Below are 14,126 nucleotides of genomic sequence, written 5' to 3' on the forward strand. Positions count from 1 at the left end.
ACTTTGAAACTACAGCCAAATCAGAAAATCTGTAAGGAGAAAGCGATGCAAAGATTGTGCTGCACTCCACTCCCTCCTACTGGGTTGCTGTTGTGTTTTTTTGTTTTTTTCCCAAGGAAGACTGTAATAATATGAAAAACCCTTTGAGCCTTGGGAAGAGCTGTGTTAGAAGAGTAGCTAAAATAATGATTTTATAATCACACTTCAAACGCTTAAGTAAAATACATAGACAAAACAGGCAACAATTCCTTTACCTCTTCCTGTTTACACAAAAATCCATGGCCAATAAAACAAGTTTTTCATGGTTTATTTAGTGCTCCTACTCCTGGCCAGCCACGAAGCTGCTCTGTGTCAGCCACTCACAATGACCAGGCACTTCCAAAAATGGCAATGTCATGACATTTCCATGGTGACTTTGGCCTCAGCTTTGCAAATCCCACCAGATCAGGTTACAGACTGAGGACTTAGGAAATGAGTAAGACAGCACTAAAGGAGAAAAGCTGCGATTATATGCAAATATATTCATTAGAGAAGAGATTTGACAGAAATGCACTGTCAATTTTTTTTTAATGAATTTTTAAATAATGAGTTTTATTTATAAAAATATGCTGCAGGTGTGCAATTTAATGTATCTGACCTTTTAAGGACTGGTTAGAAATGTTTGTTACCAAACATTTTTTCTATTTCTGTTTTAAAATGTTCCCTTTAAAGCTTCATCTATTTTCACTTTTATTGACAATAATTTTTTTTTTTTTTTTGCTTTATTTCTTCATGTCCAATATAGTCATCAGCTATGAGTTTTGAAGTTATAAGCAAATCCTGCCAGATACCCTGGAATAGGTGACAACCTCTGCACAGAACATACCAGGGCCTGTGCCTGCTATATATATCTATACGAATTTCCATGCATTTTTACCTTGTAACAGAATTTCTTTTAATAGCACAAAATATATAGTCACTGGATAACTACTTTCTCACTTTTACCTCAAAAAAAACAGTTTTAGGAAGTAGGTGAATGCATTTTACTAAAATAATTTCACATGTCTTTCAAAAAAATCTATGTCAATATTAATTTCTAGCCTGGGTTCAATAAGTATGTCAAGATTAATTAAAATATTTTTAAATGAGATGGAATAGAAAAAAATATTTTAGTGAGATCCTAAGTAAGATTTGAGACTCTAAGTTTCCTGTGAGATAGGAGATGCCCAATACAAATATACCTCATCCCTTCAGGGTTTGCTGGGGTTTGTGTATTTGAGGGTTTTTTTATGTATTATGTTTAGAGACACGAGCAAACAAACGAAGAAAAGAAAATGTGATAGGGTTTGAAATCACTCAGAGAAAACTCTGATGTTGAGTGCTTCCTTAAAGACAAGCAAGTAAAGGTCACATTGTTTCAGTATTTTTTCCATTCCATTATGAAACAGAGGATTTTGAGCAGTAATATGCGTTTCTTCCTCTGATAAATGCACAGCTAAAAGTAAGATCCTCCCAAAGAAGCAAAATCAGCATAGATCTCTGCCTGCTATTTTGCTCTCAGCTAATATCCCACCCCCCAAGAAAAATTCTGCTGACCTTTTACTCTTCATTCAATCCTGACATATATATCAGAAATTATTGGACCAATGAGCATATGCATTTCACATCAGAGGAAAAGTGCATCTTTACAAAATGCACTTCTAAAGGACAGGACAAAACTGCCATTTGCCATTTTGTGTTGCTATCCAGTACTAAAATCAAACACTGCATGCTAAAACAGAAGCATGCTTACCACAATCTCTGGAAATACCTTCCTATTCAAATGTGCTCAAAATCTCTGTACACACTCCAGTGCTCTTTTCAATGTATTTGCAATTGAAAAAAAAAATCCTCTTACTTTTACAGACTCTAGTTCCACAAAGCACTTAAGGAAATATTTTTCCAGTGGTGCATTTATCCATAGAATTAAAAATATGCAAATATTTAAACCAAGCTCTATTTCTCCTATTCCCCACTCACTGGCAGGAAAATTCCAGTCTTCTGATAGTAATTTTACTGTTTATTACTTTTTATTAGAAGTGTGTTACACAAATATAATAACTAAAACCAATACCAATAATATCCCTACCCACCAGTGGATTCCTATGTGGCATGTCTACCCTGAGTAAAATCTTGCAATTTAGTCCACTTTATTCTGAAAATGATTAGCTGAAATCTGGACCTTATGGAAAATAACCTGATTGCAGCATATTGTAGCTATGATTGTAGCTGAATATTGTCAAGGGAAAAAATCCTAGATAAAAGCTAATATATGGGAAAACAAGCAAAACCTACAGAAATTATTTAAATCACTAGATCTTCAGTCTTCGGAGTTCTGATGCTCAATGTGCCTCAGAATCAAGCACTCTTTTTCTTGAGGTTAAGGAAGAACTGAAACAGTGATGTTTTTATAGCAGTATCTTATAAGTCAAAGTGTGCAAATACTTACATACTTCCTCTTTTTGACTGGCCTGTATCTCACAGCTTTGGAAATCAAGCCAGCTATGGCAGAAGAGGTTATTCCACCATCCCAAAAGCAGAACAAAACTCAAACTGGGTAGCTGTAACAACTAGTTAAAATATCAATGATATAGCAATGGTCCCAGGAACCCACTCTAAAGATTTTTTTGGAGGGTGGAGACTCCCCTTCACTTTTAAAATCTCTAGTCTTCACCTCTAAAAAGGAAAATTGGATTTAAGGTATTGGATGAATAACATTGCAACCACAAGACATTAAATGCTGAGCCAGCAAGGGCTCAGCCTGCTACTTCACATTCATACAAAAAGTTTTGTAGTGCATCTCTGTCCTAGCAGATGTCAGATCCTTATCATCTGACCTCCAAGAGCCAGATAAATCTGGTGTCAAGTATCAGGCCAGAACAAGTTCCATAATGTGGTCTCCCAATAACTCACCTGAAGTGCCACGATGCAGTTATGTGTGAGCCAGATCAAATTTATACTGCCAAGTTATTTGATAATTCACAGATACAGCATTAGTGAGCACTGAGCCACTGAGCAACTACAAGTATCAGGAACAATATACACTAGCCAGCTTTTACTCCATTCTTTACAATGTCCCCTGGGTTTTTGCTATCGTTAGCTGGAATTCTACTTGGGATTCACACTCAGTATTTCATGGTGTACTTAGATGTATGGCATCATAGTGGTAATGTTGATAAATTATTTTTAAAGCATGCTTTGCCATTTCATTTTTTGTCTACTTCTGAAATTTTACGAAACCACATTAGTACGTGAATTAAGAGTAAACCCAAAAATCTCCCAAATATTTCCACCCTTTTTTCCTCCTTATGGAATTATTTTCCCTTATGTTCTTGTCTATTTTTTATCAGCCTACATGCAGAGAACACATTGAGAAAGGACTCAATCCCCATTTTGCTGGTTTTGCTGAAACAAACATTTGGAAAGAGTGTTTTTAAAATTCTCCTGTTCCCTATGTGAAGAAGATGGGAGAAGAAAGAGCCCTTGTTTAATAGCATCCTAGAAAATCATGTTCTTAAATTCTGCAGAAAAGTTTCATGGACCTCATAGGGACTAATCATAGAAGACAAAATATTTTTCATTTAAATCTACACTGAAAAAAATATTCTGTTTATTTTCCTCTTCCAAATAGGCTTTCCACAAGTTTGGATGGGGCTTTGAGCAACCTGGTCTAGTGAAAGGTGCCCATCTCCATGGCAGGGGCTTTGGAACAAGATGAACTTTACCTTCCAAACCATTCAACAGCTTTATGATTTTATGAAAATTTAATGTGATCTGAGGAGCACATTTAGGGTTGATCCAAATAAAACAGTTTTACAACTTTTCAAACCCAACCACTAAGTAAAGTTGACAGGATAATTTAGCAAATATTCTATAAAAGAAAGACAAGACCCCAAGGTCCTTCTCCACAGAGCTGCTTTCCACAATATCCACTACTCTCCCCTGAGCTATCCAGGTAGTTGGCTCATCATAGAAGGCAATCAGGTTGGCCAAGCATGATTTGCCTTTAGTGTAGCCACACTGACTACTCCTGATCACATTCCTGTCCTCCATACAGACGGCCCCCGGAATGGATGCTCCATCACCTTTCCAGGGATTGAGGTGAGGCTGACTGTCTGGTAGCCTGGGTCCTCTTATTTGCCCTTTTTGGAAACCAGAGTGATATTTCCTTTTTTTCAGTTCTCAGGCACCTCTACTGAGTGCCACCAATTTTCAAAGGTGATGTGAGTGGTCTTGCCATGGTGTCCATCCATTCTCTCAGCACTTGGGGATAAATCCTAGCAGGGCCCATGGACTTGAGGATATAAAGTTTGCCTGGGTGTTCTTGAACCCAATCCTTCTGCTCAAAGGAAAGTTTTCCTTCCAGCACCCCTCTACCCCGGTCTCCAAGGTCAGAGATTCCTGCAGGCTGGTCTTGTCCCAGTGCAAAGGCAGCATTCAGCAGTTCTGCCTTCTCTGCTTCCTCTGTTACCGGGGTGTCCCTTCCATTTGGTAGCAGGCCCACATTATCCTTAGCTTTCCTTTGTTATTCATGTATTTGAAAAAGCCCTTCTTGTTCTTCTTGACATCCTTTGCCAGATTTAATTACAGAGGGGCCTTGACTTTCTTTTTATTTCTCATTGCATGTGCAAAACAAGAGGACAAGAACACATAAACCTTTTTTTTTTTTTTTTTTACGTATATCCAAAGAGTTAATTATTTAGATCACATACAGGAATATTTTTCTGAACATTCATTCTTTGCATGATCTGCACGTGGGGATCATCTTTTAAATACATAACAAAAATTTGATATTTCAAACTTCTGCATCAACTAATGTTCTGTTAATAAAGACAGATACTTCTAAGTAAGTAAAAGTCAAAATCAAGTCATATTACCAGTCTTCATTTAAACTACTTAAATATTCTGCAAAGAGCTATTCTATTAGAAAAGATTTTTCATTTTTCTGCATTAGCCATCAATCAAATACAGAACTTTTCATATCTCAAAAACTTTAAATAAAATGGAATTGGAATTTTTGATCTTCCAGTACTGATCAATAGCTCTCAATCAAGATGCCACAGTCTAATTCACAGCTTGAAACCTGATATGAGATAAAAAGATAAGGTTATTGAGAAACAAGCACTAAATGTTGTTATCTATAATATTGATACATCACATGTAATGCCTATGAAGCATGAATAATGAGCTAAAAGTTATATAATAGAGTCTGCCTATAGTAAGTAGTGCTTTTGGTATGTTGCTTACACTGGGTGGTAACAACTGCTCATTTTATTTCCAGGAAAGACCTTGAAGATGAAAGGAATGTGATCATTTTAAAACAATAATTATATTATATATATATATATATATATATATATATATATATTTTTTTTTTTTAGGCAGAACTTAAATACCAAGGGAGATGGAAACATGCTGCTAACCAGAGCTGTGCTTTGCTGTGCTTTGCAGTCTCTCATGTTGTTCCAGAGGCTTTTTACTCAGTAATGGTAACTGTCCAGCTAGCTACACTGCTGTCTTGAGTTATTGTTAAAATTAGGCAATTAGGTGGTTATTGGGGGCTAGAATGAACTTCCTTTCCATGATTCAGAGAATAATCAGAGACAATGGGATGCCATATTCTATGTCTTTGGAGCATATAAAGCCAGGTCACTTTAAAAAGGCAGAAGGAAGCATTTTCAGTTACTTTCAAGTTTTTATTAAGCTTTTAAATAGGAAAAAATTCCTAATTTATAAAAGAAAATTAACATTTTAATCTATTTATTCCTGGTATTGTGACTCTTCCTCTCTTTTCTTTCTCTCCCCCTTTTTTTTTCATCCTTGGTGCTAGTAAGAAATTATGTTCTTCACTGAAAGTGTAGGTCTTGGAATCCGGAATTTTATTTTATTTTTCCCCTGAAGACTTCCTGTGCAGACACAAATAAACTTAACCTCTACGTCAGTTCTCACACCTAGTAAAAGAACTTCACCTTTATAGTTATCTATTATCTAGAGTGCTCTTGCCTATGATTCTTGATTCCTGACAATTTTAATCCATTCATGTTTGTATAGTATTTGAGGGTGCAAGAAAAAATTGAATTGTATTATTTTGTGGTAGAATATTTTTAATAAAACGTCATGCAGTGATTTCAAATAAACCACTCTCTTGTGATCTACATTTAAGGTGCTTGTCTATATTTACACAGCAAGCGGTAGGTTATCCTCCAAACTAAGTCATATGAGGATATTGACTTCAGCTGATGCCATCAGGCCTCAGAGAAGCCTCCCTGCCCAAAAACAGAAAGACAGACTAGGGAGTTTACCTGTTGCCTTTGTTATCTAGTCCTCAATATTAATTAACTGAGTGCCTTATTTTGGCCCCACCTCCAAACCCTCAAAATGCCAAGAAAAGGAGACTAGTGAATGAAAGAGCAACAGGTGGGTTCAGAACTACTCATTCATCTAATTCACAGGACTCTTCTAATGTAAGATACCAGGATTTTTCAGTCTCACCTGTAATCTTATTGGGGCAGGTTTTCAAATGAAGCTGAATTAAATCAAGCTCATAAGCCATTAACTACAGTTTAGAAGACAGCAGTTTTTTCTACCATCCATGCTAGAGTTTTTGCTGTGGCCCCATTCTAATATTACTGCCTTCATCAAATTGCCCCCTTTCCTGCTGCAGAAAACAACTGCTTCATTTGCTCAGCAGAACCTCAATTTCCAGTAAAGGTGCAGCCTCTAAGCAGAACAAACTGTTTTAGCAAAAATCCTAGAATTTAGCAAAGGTAGACCATCTGTTACTGGTTCTGGCTTATTGCTGAAATATCTTGTTTCCCAAGGAATGCCTTCCCTAAATGCTTAACCTTTCTTCTCCCTTGTTCATCATTACTTCAAGAATCCTGAAATAATGAAGGATTCTGGGTTGCATGTATACCCATTCCACAGGTATGGAACAAGTTGTCTAAAGGCAAGAAAATTCATTAACACTCTATGCCTTATTCATCATGACCATCTAATTTGGAAAGTTTCTCCATGGATAAATGGACCTGAGAAACAGATGAAAGGTTATATTTTTGCTAACATATTCATGCAGATGAGCCTCACACAAGAAGAAAACAGGGCCAACCTGCTCAGGCTGGTTTGCAGCTTACCACAGATGCATCAGAACCGAGAACAAACCTCATTGCTGACGACAGCACATGTTTTGCATGTGGTGGAAATGCCCATCTTTTACGCAGAGGGTTTTTGAGTATAGAAAATAATTTCATGGTTTTGTAGAGGTTGGGTTTGTTTTTTTAAACAATGCTAACTTATTCATGAGGCATTTCAGATTAAGCAGTAAACATCTAACTTCTAACTTCTTCAGTTCTTCTAATTTTTTCCTTTTTTAAATGGAAAAACTCAGCCTATTTTTCTAAACATCTCTCAGACAGAGGATCAGTTATACCAAGATGGTAGCTGACCATGAATGTTGTATCTATAATCTAACAGATAGTGACCTGTCTTTCCAGGAGCCTCAGTTCCCTTTACTCTGGATAAATTTCTGTTCAATTTATGCTATTTCTCTTAATGGGGATACTGTAAACTACTGTTTGCCTCCCACAAATAGCCAGAATTTTAATGTAAGCGAGCTGAGATGGCTGAAGCCACAAGGACGGGTGAGAAGACTATCATGAGGAGTGAGAACAGCTAGCTAGCAACATTGAGAATATCTGTCTCAGAACTGAAGATTTCCAAGACCAATGGCATTTTCATCTCATTCAGGGCAAAATATTGGCACTCTCTTCATTCAGTCTTGCTTGAGATCCCACAGCTCAACTTATTAATGAAATTCCCCCTCACAGCTAAAATTAAAAAAAAAAAAAAAAAAAAAAAAGAACCAAAAAATACTGAATATGAATGTGGAAGAAAGGCAATTTGATGTTTGTCATTATCGAGGCAAACTCCACAACCTGCTGAATGTATGCAAAATGGACCCTGGATGGTGTATATAAAAGTGGTATGTGAGGAGAATAGCAGCAGGCATTGAGGTGTCTTTCTGGTAGAGAAAGTCATCGTCCAGGATGCCGACCATGAGCACCAGGGGGGCTTCACTGAAAGGTAAGAATTTTGACATTCACCTGCTGATAGTTTTTATACTTCTTTCCATTTTGATTGAATTAGGAGGCATCTGAAATGTAACAAATTAGAGACTGAGGTCTTCCAACCACATAATTTTCCAGGAAGGGCAAAACTTGAAGAAAGGAGCTTGATGCCTTTTGTCTTCTAAGAGTACCTTTGCATTGGGTGGTGTCACAAAAAATTGGGCTGAGGTGTGTCACACCTGCACGTGAAAGTTAGGATCTGGACTGGTTTGCTGCACCACTCAGAAGGCTATGACTAGATGTCATTACCCACAAATCGAGAGGTGATGTGGTAATTTTGAAATAATTGTTTTCAAAATGTTCATAGACTTTCCAAGCCAACAAGTCTCAGGTTTTTACAAAGTTACTCCTTAGTGTACTTTCCTAAATGCAGCATCCAGCATGTACCTTGCTTATGGGGGAGGAAGAAGGCTTACTTCTATATTGTGTAAATCCACCTTTTTTGAATGTAGACCTAGAAAGAAACTTATCACGTGACATCCTTAGGGAGTTTTGCTGATTTATGAATCACACTTTCATTGAGCATTTTAAATAAGTCTAGTGAACCAATAAAGGGACAGGTCATTTTCCAGAAGTAAAAGTCTCAGAACAAGTACATTCCTTTACCAAATATTTTAATTATTTGCCATTACTTTTCTCTGTCTATTTTATTTCACTGAAATAAAAAACTTAATTCTGCTAAGTTAACATCAAAAGTTTTAGGCAGATGTAGTTTTATGCTTTAGATAAGGAGAAGTCCTCTATATGAGTTTCAGAAGCTCAGGAGAACAGACAAAAACTATCAGTGATTTCTTAGAAGTAGAAAATTTGGGGTTAAACTCTAAAGAGCAAAGAAGCACAGCTGCTGGAAATCTTTTGAAGGAACTCCCAGGACAATCACAGCCTTAAGAGTGACCTAACAATCCTCCCACAAAAATTAATTTTAACTCTAAATGTTTGCAAGAAGAAAGGGACCTCTGGGACAAGGTGGAGGGAAAGAGAAAAAAAGAAGAAAGAAAGAAAGAAAGAAAAAAAGACCAAACTATTTTCCAAACTTATATATCTGCATAAATATAAATATGTATCTATGTTTGCACTGTGAAGAAGTTTGATTTGTTTTTTCTTCTGTTTATCACTCTGTTATAAAGCCAGGCACGTAGTCAGTGGCTTCAGAATACACTGCGCACTACAGTACAGGTTACCTTGTCTCCTCAAACTCTGTAACTGGCTCTGCTATACCATCAGGATCACGGAGGGGAGAAAGCATAAAAGAATTATAGAATTACAGTGTGTCTGTCCTCCACTGCTGGAGCAGCCAGCACGGAGGGTACTCTGAACCGTGTGACAGCACAACCCAAATCACCCAGCATCTGGCTCTGACAGCTGCTTCTAAATGCACCTGCAAGTCAATGTGAGCCCATTTCACCGTGTTTTAAACTTGAACAGGTTTGTTGCTGGCTGCCCTTCTGGTGTCCCACATGCTTCTGACAAAGGAAGGAGTGACCTCTATGCCAATCTGCCCAAATGGATCTGTCAATTGCCAGCTTTCCCTTGAGGAGCTTTTTGACCGAGCAGTTAAACTTTCACACTACATTCACTTCCTCTCTTCGGAAATGTTCAATGAATTTGTAAGTACTCTTTTCCTGAGAGCAAGAAAATATAAAATTGAAATTTAATACTTTTTAATCACAAACACATGTTAACATATAATAAGTAAACAAGTATGACTGCCGTCTGGTGAAAGTCCCAGTGGGGACCAAATTGGTACATAGTCCTGAATGTTGCTAAGATCCCCAGCACTTCTGTTAAAAGATACCATTTTCCCATCATTCTTCTGTGGAACATTTGTTTTTGCTGGGTGCCAGTTCCACTCTAGAGGCTCGCCAGAAACTTTTGACCTTTGCAGCATAAAAGCAGTGATAAAAGCTATGGAACAACGATTAGCTAGCACAGTGTTTGAGCTGAAGCCCTTACCTTTCTCTCTCAATAACACCTGTCCGTGCTGATCTGCAGGATGAACGCTACGCCCAGGGCCGGGGTTTCATTGCAAAAGCTGTCAACAGCTGCCACACTGCGTCCTTAACCACTCCTGAAGATAAGGAGCAGGCCCAGCAGATTCATGTGAGTCCCACTTCCAGTGTAATTTGGTGAGAGACAGAGCAGGGGAAGGCAGGGAAGGAGGGTTACAGAATAGTGAGAAATATATATAGTACTCAATCTTTCAGAGTGAGAGGGAGATCAACTCAATCAGAATTTAAAAGTCAGGAAGAGAAAAGCACCAAAAATCCAAAGTTGATTTAACATTTGCAGATGCTAAGTTACAAACCATACAGCTTATATAAGCACCAGTGACTTTCATCATCCCTTCCTTTTCCTGAATGGTACATTTAACCATTGCGTCTTAATCCCAATTAAAATACAACCTCATGGAGCAATGCCAGTCACCATGTTTGTGCAGTGCTGAGAACACTACAACCTTTAAACATTATCTTAAATCATCTTATACACAGTTAATGTATTTAAAAACATAAAAACACATTGCTGTATACAGACAGAGGTAAATAGTTTTCCAATAACTCAAAACACTGGCATTACTAAAAAAACATTGAATAGATATTCTTTCTGTTACCAGTAGGCTAAAGTGGTCACATCATCATCCAGATACAAAGACTCTAGTGTGAAAATCTGCAAAATATGTGTAAATAGAAACACACTGCATACCCACATCATTTATAATAATTATAAACCTCAGTGAAGATGATCTCATTCAGTCTACCCTCACAGATATGATTTGAATATGCTCTGGAGAAAAAAATAAGCAGAGCTGTAAAAATGGGGCTGTTCCAAAGCAAAATCTCTATGTGTTTCATGGTGGTGGTGATATCTTCACAATCTCACAGTATCACCAGCTTCTCAGTGTGTCATTTAGAATTTCTAGTGGGAGCAATAGAATTCACAGCCCTGGGTTGTGCATCTAGCAAAGAAGAAAAGGTTTAATACTGCCATGAACTTAACCACAGGCTTGATGAATTCCTATTGCCCACAAGAGAGGACAATTTTTAAAACCAGAGAGCTACTGCTGGAAGCACTGTTCAAACGGGAGGACAGATGAGTTATGTAGAGGCAATAAAAGCTGTTTGGTGGTTTACCATAATGTGTACCTTCCAGTCAGTACTAAATTAAAAAAAAATTATAAAAATAATCAGTGGATTTTAAAATGTTCATCAAAAATCAGATAAGGAGCTCTGGGTTTCCCTTCACAGAGATGACACATAGTTACACTTGCTAATTTTTAATGCTGAGAGTATTCAAGTATATTTTCCATCGCAGAATGGCTCATGCAAATATTGTAGAACATGATGACACCAATGACAAACTTCAGAAATGCAATTGCACAGAGGTAACTAAGACAGGGCTATAGGGCACATTCAGGGATAGGTCCTGGAATGAGTTCCTAAATCACAATGTCTGAGGACACTGCTCTAAGTGCCTTCTAATTTTACCAGAATTAACTTTCTTCTTTTAACCACCTTCCCTTGCTATGGGTGTGCAGCACGAAGACCTACTGAATTTAATACTGGGAGTTCTGCGCTCCTGGAATGATCCCCTGATCCACCTGGCCTCTGAAGTACAAAGAATCAAAGAAGCTCCAGAAACCATTCTCTGGAAGGCTGTGGAGATTGAAGAACAAAACAAGCGGCTTCTAGAAGGAATGGAGAAAATAGTTGGACGTGTAAGTCGGTTCTTACCATCCTTCCAGCCAATTGCTTTAAGGAAGACACGTACATTGATAGGCTCTCTCTACCTGGAATATGAAAGGAAATAGTAGATGTGAGGATAAAAAAGGAATACAAAGTAGTCAAGTCTGAGAACTTTTCAGCTTTCTTCTTTCAGATTTCTTCTGCTATTTTGCAATTTCTAAAAAGACAATGCGATATGGTTGTCATAGAACAACCCATGACACTCCCATGAAGTTGTGCTTCAGGGGAAGGTGTAATCATCAGGACTGACTATGGTCATTCAATCTTTGAGCATTTTTAATTTGCAATCCTGATTGTTTAAGGATACATCCCCATTTTTTCCATATGCACGTATATATATGTTTCAGCATATTTATATGCATCTGTATACAAATAGGTATTATGCAGAGGTCTTGGAAACAGATACTGTGTTCTGTGTTTAAAACAGCTCTGGGAGTCTGGGCTATTGCAAAGATGTGGCATACAAAGTAACCCTGATATCTTTCATTTCTCTTTTCACACCACACTGATTCCTCTGGACTCTGTGTCTGACTTGGCTCCCCCTAAACTTGTGAGTTTAGACAACAAGGCTGTTGTCTCACAAAACCCATACTTGAATAACTCTTGTTGCCACTAATTGACTGAAAGCTTTCCTGAACAAAACCAGCTCTTGCCTGTTTATTTTTAAAGGGGCCTCTGTTAGTCGGTGAATTTATCATTCTGTCAGTGAGTTAGATGTTGACAATAGGTTCTGACTTCCCTGCTCTGAGCAGCTGAACAGCACGAAGAGTGCCACCATCACTGTATCCACCACTTTTCACTAGATCACTCAAGGTCTCTCTGTCAGTTAGGTGTCTCTTCACTCTGAAACCTTATACCGTCCAGGCTACAAATGCATTTATCAGTGTAATCAAATACATCTCTATCACACATCCATGTGTAAAAAGGGCACAGCTGAGGGTCCAAGATAAGAGTAAGAAGTCAGGTGCTGCTCCGGTTGCCCTGTCACCACCTTCTCATTCACATTATTTACAGAAAGAGATAAGACTGGCTCATTCATTAGTGTCAAACCATATTTTTAAGTCATAGTGGGTCTTTTTTTTTTTTTTTTTGCCTTTTGCTTAAACTGAATGATAGCAGCTCCACAGATACTCTCCTATGTCTTTTCAGAGTATGACTTGTGTGAAATAAGGATGGTGCACAAACACCAATAAGCACAGACTTCCTTCCTGCTATGAAAGGTAGATTTATGTGATAATAGAAAATTAATGATTGTCTTCAAACCAGGAGACCTAAATCAGTCCACCTCAGATACTAACTCACTACATGTGTTCAGATATGTAGTTTTCTTACATTAGAAGTCATTGTATCAGTCAACTTTTTTTGGTTTCTTTTGATGGAGCCAGTACTTCTGAATATGTATTATTGAGAGATTTTTCTGATAAGGGCTGAGACTAATCTGTTTGTTGCACATGGTCAACTTCTAAGAATGAGTTTTAACAAAGTTTGAAGGTGGAGAGAGACAAAGAGAGATGTCCCTGATGAGGCCAAGCATGAAAGAAGGATTGATTTCTCTGCAAAGTCAGGTTTCCCTGAATACTGGTTAATACACTAGCTCTCTTAAAACACTACTGAGACAGTTATGCTTTTCACCTGTTTTAGGAAAATACTGAAAAATCTGACAAATTCATTCAAAATATGCATGAAGATATAGAACATTGTACAGAATAATGTGAGCAGCAGCAGAAGGCACATTAGAAGCCATACACTAACATTCTTCAAGGACAGTATTTTAAATTCTGCCTTCTATATCCAGTCAGGCTCACTATAATTTACTATTAATACCACTTTGTGTATTTAGGTCCACTCTGGAGAGGTCGAAAATGAAATTTACACTCCGTGGGATGGACTTCCATCCCTGCAGCTTGCTGATGAAGACTCCAGACTCTTTGCCTTTTACAACCTGCTCCACTGCCTCCGTCGAGATTCCCACAAAATCGACAACTATCTCAAGGTTTTGAAGTGCCGCCTAATCCACGACAACAATTGTTGAGTAGTCATGGGCCTGGTCACGTACTGAAGTCATTCATCGTGTGCTCTTGATGCTTTGCCACTTTATGAAAATCACACACTCTGCAGAATCTGTATCATCAGTAACTTTCAGGCGTGTTTGTATGAATTCTGGCTGCAACAATTAGCACCATATGTGTTGGTGCTTTAAAATATTACCAACCACTTGTATGACAAGAATATACCTTTCTGT

The 14,126-nt window shown here is 37.7% G+C and overlaps 1 protein-coding gene across 1 annotated transcript; it reads left to right on the forward strand.

Annotated features, from left to right (window-relative positions):
• Positions 1-8,072: 8,072 nt before the first annotated feature.
• Positions 8,073-13,916, forward strand: PRL (prolactin). The gene is made up of 5 exons (XM_009093894.3): positions 8,073-8,100; positions 9,570-9,751; positions 10,137-10,244; positions 11,677-11,856; positions 13,725-13,916. Exons 1-5 carry the CDS (start codon positions 8,073-8,075, stop codon positions 13,914-13,916), a joined length of 690 nt encoding a protein of 229 aa, XP_009092142.2.
• The last annotated feature ends 210 nt before the right edge of the window (positions 13,917-14,126 follow it).

The sequence above is a fragment of the Serinus canaria genome, chromosome 2, assembly GCF_022539315.1.
Source record: "Serinus canaria isolate serCan28SL12 chromosome 2, serCan2020, whole genome shotgun sequence".
Classification (NCBI taxonomy): domain Eukaryota; kingdom Metazoa; phylum Chordata; class Aves; order Passeriformes; family Fringillidae; genus Serinus; species Serinus canaria.

Bases quoted from the DNA above. Each gene is read 5' to 3' on its own strand.
- PRL (XM_009093894.3), top strand. From the start codon at position 8,073: ATGAGCACCAGGGGGGCTTCACTGAAAG. The intron at 9,752-10,136 runs GTAAGTACTCTT...GCTGATCTGCAG, and splicing joins CGGAAATGTTCAATGAATTT to GATGAACGCTACGCCCAGGG. The intron at 10,245-11,676 runs GTGAGTCCCACT...ATGGGTGTGCAG, and splicing joins AGCAGGCCCAGCAGATTCAT to CACGAAGACCTACTGAATTT.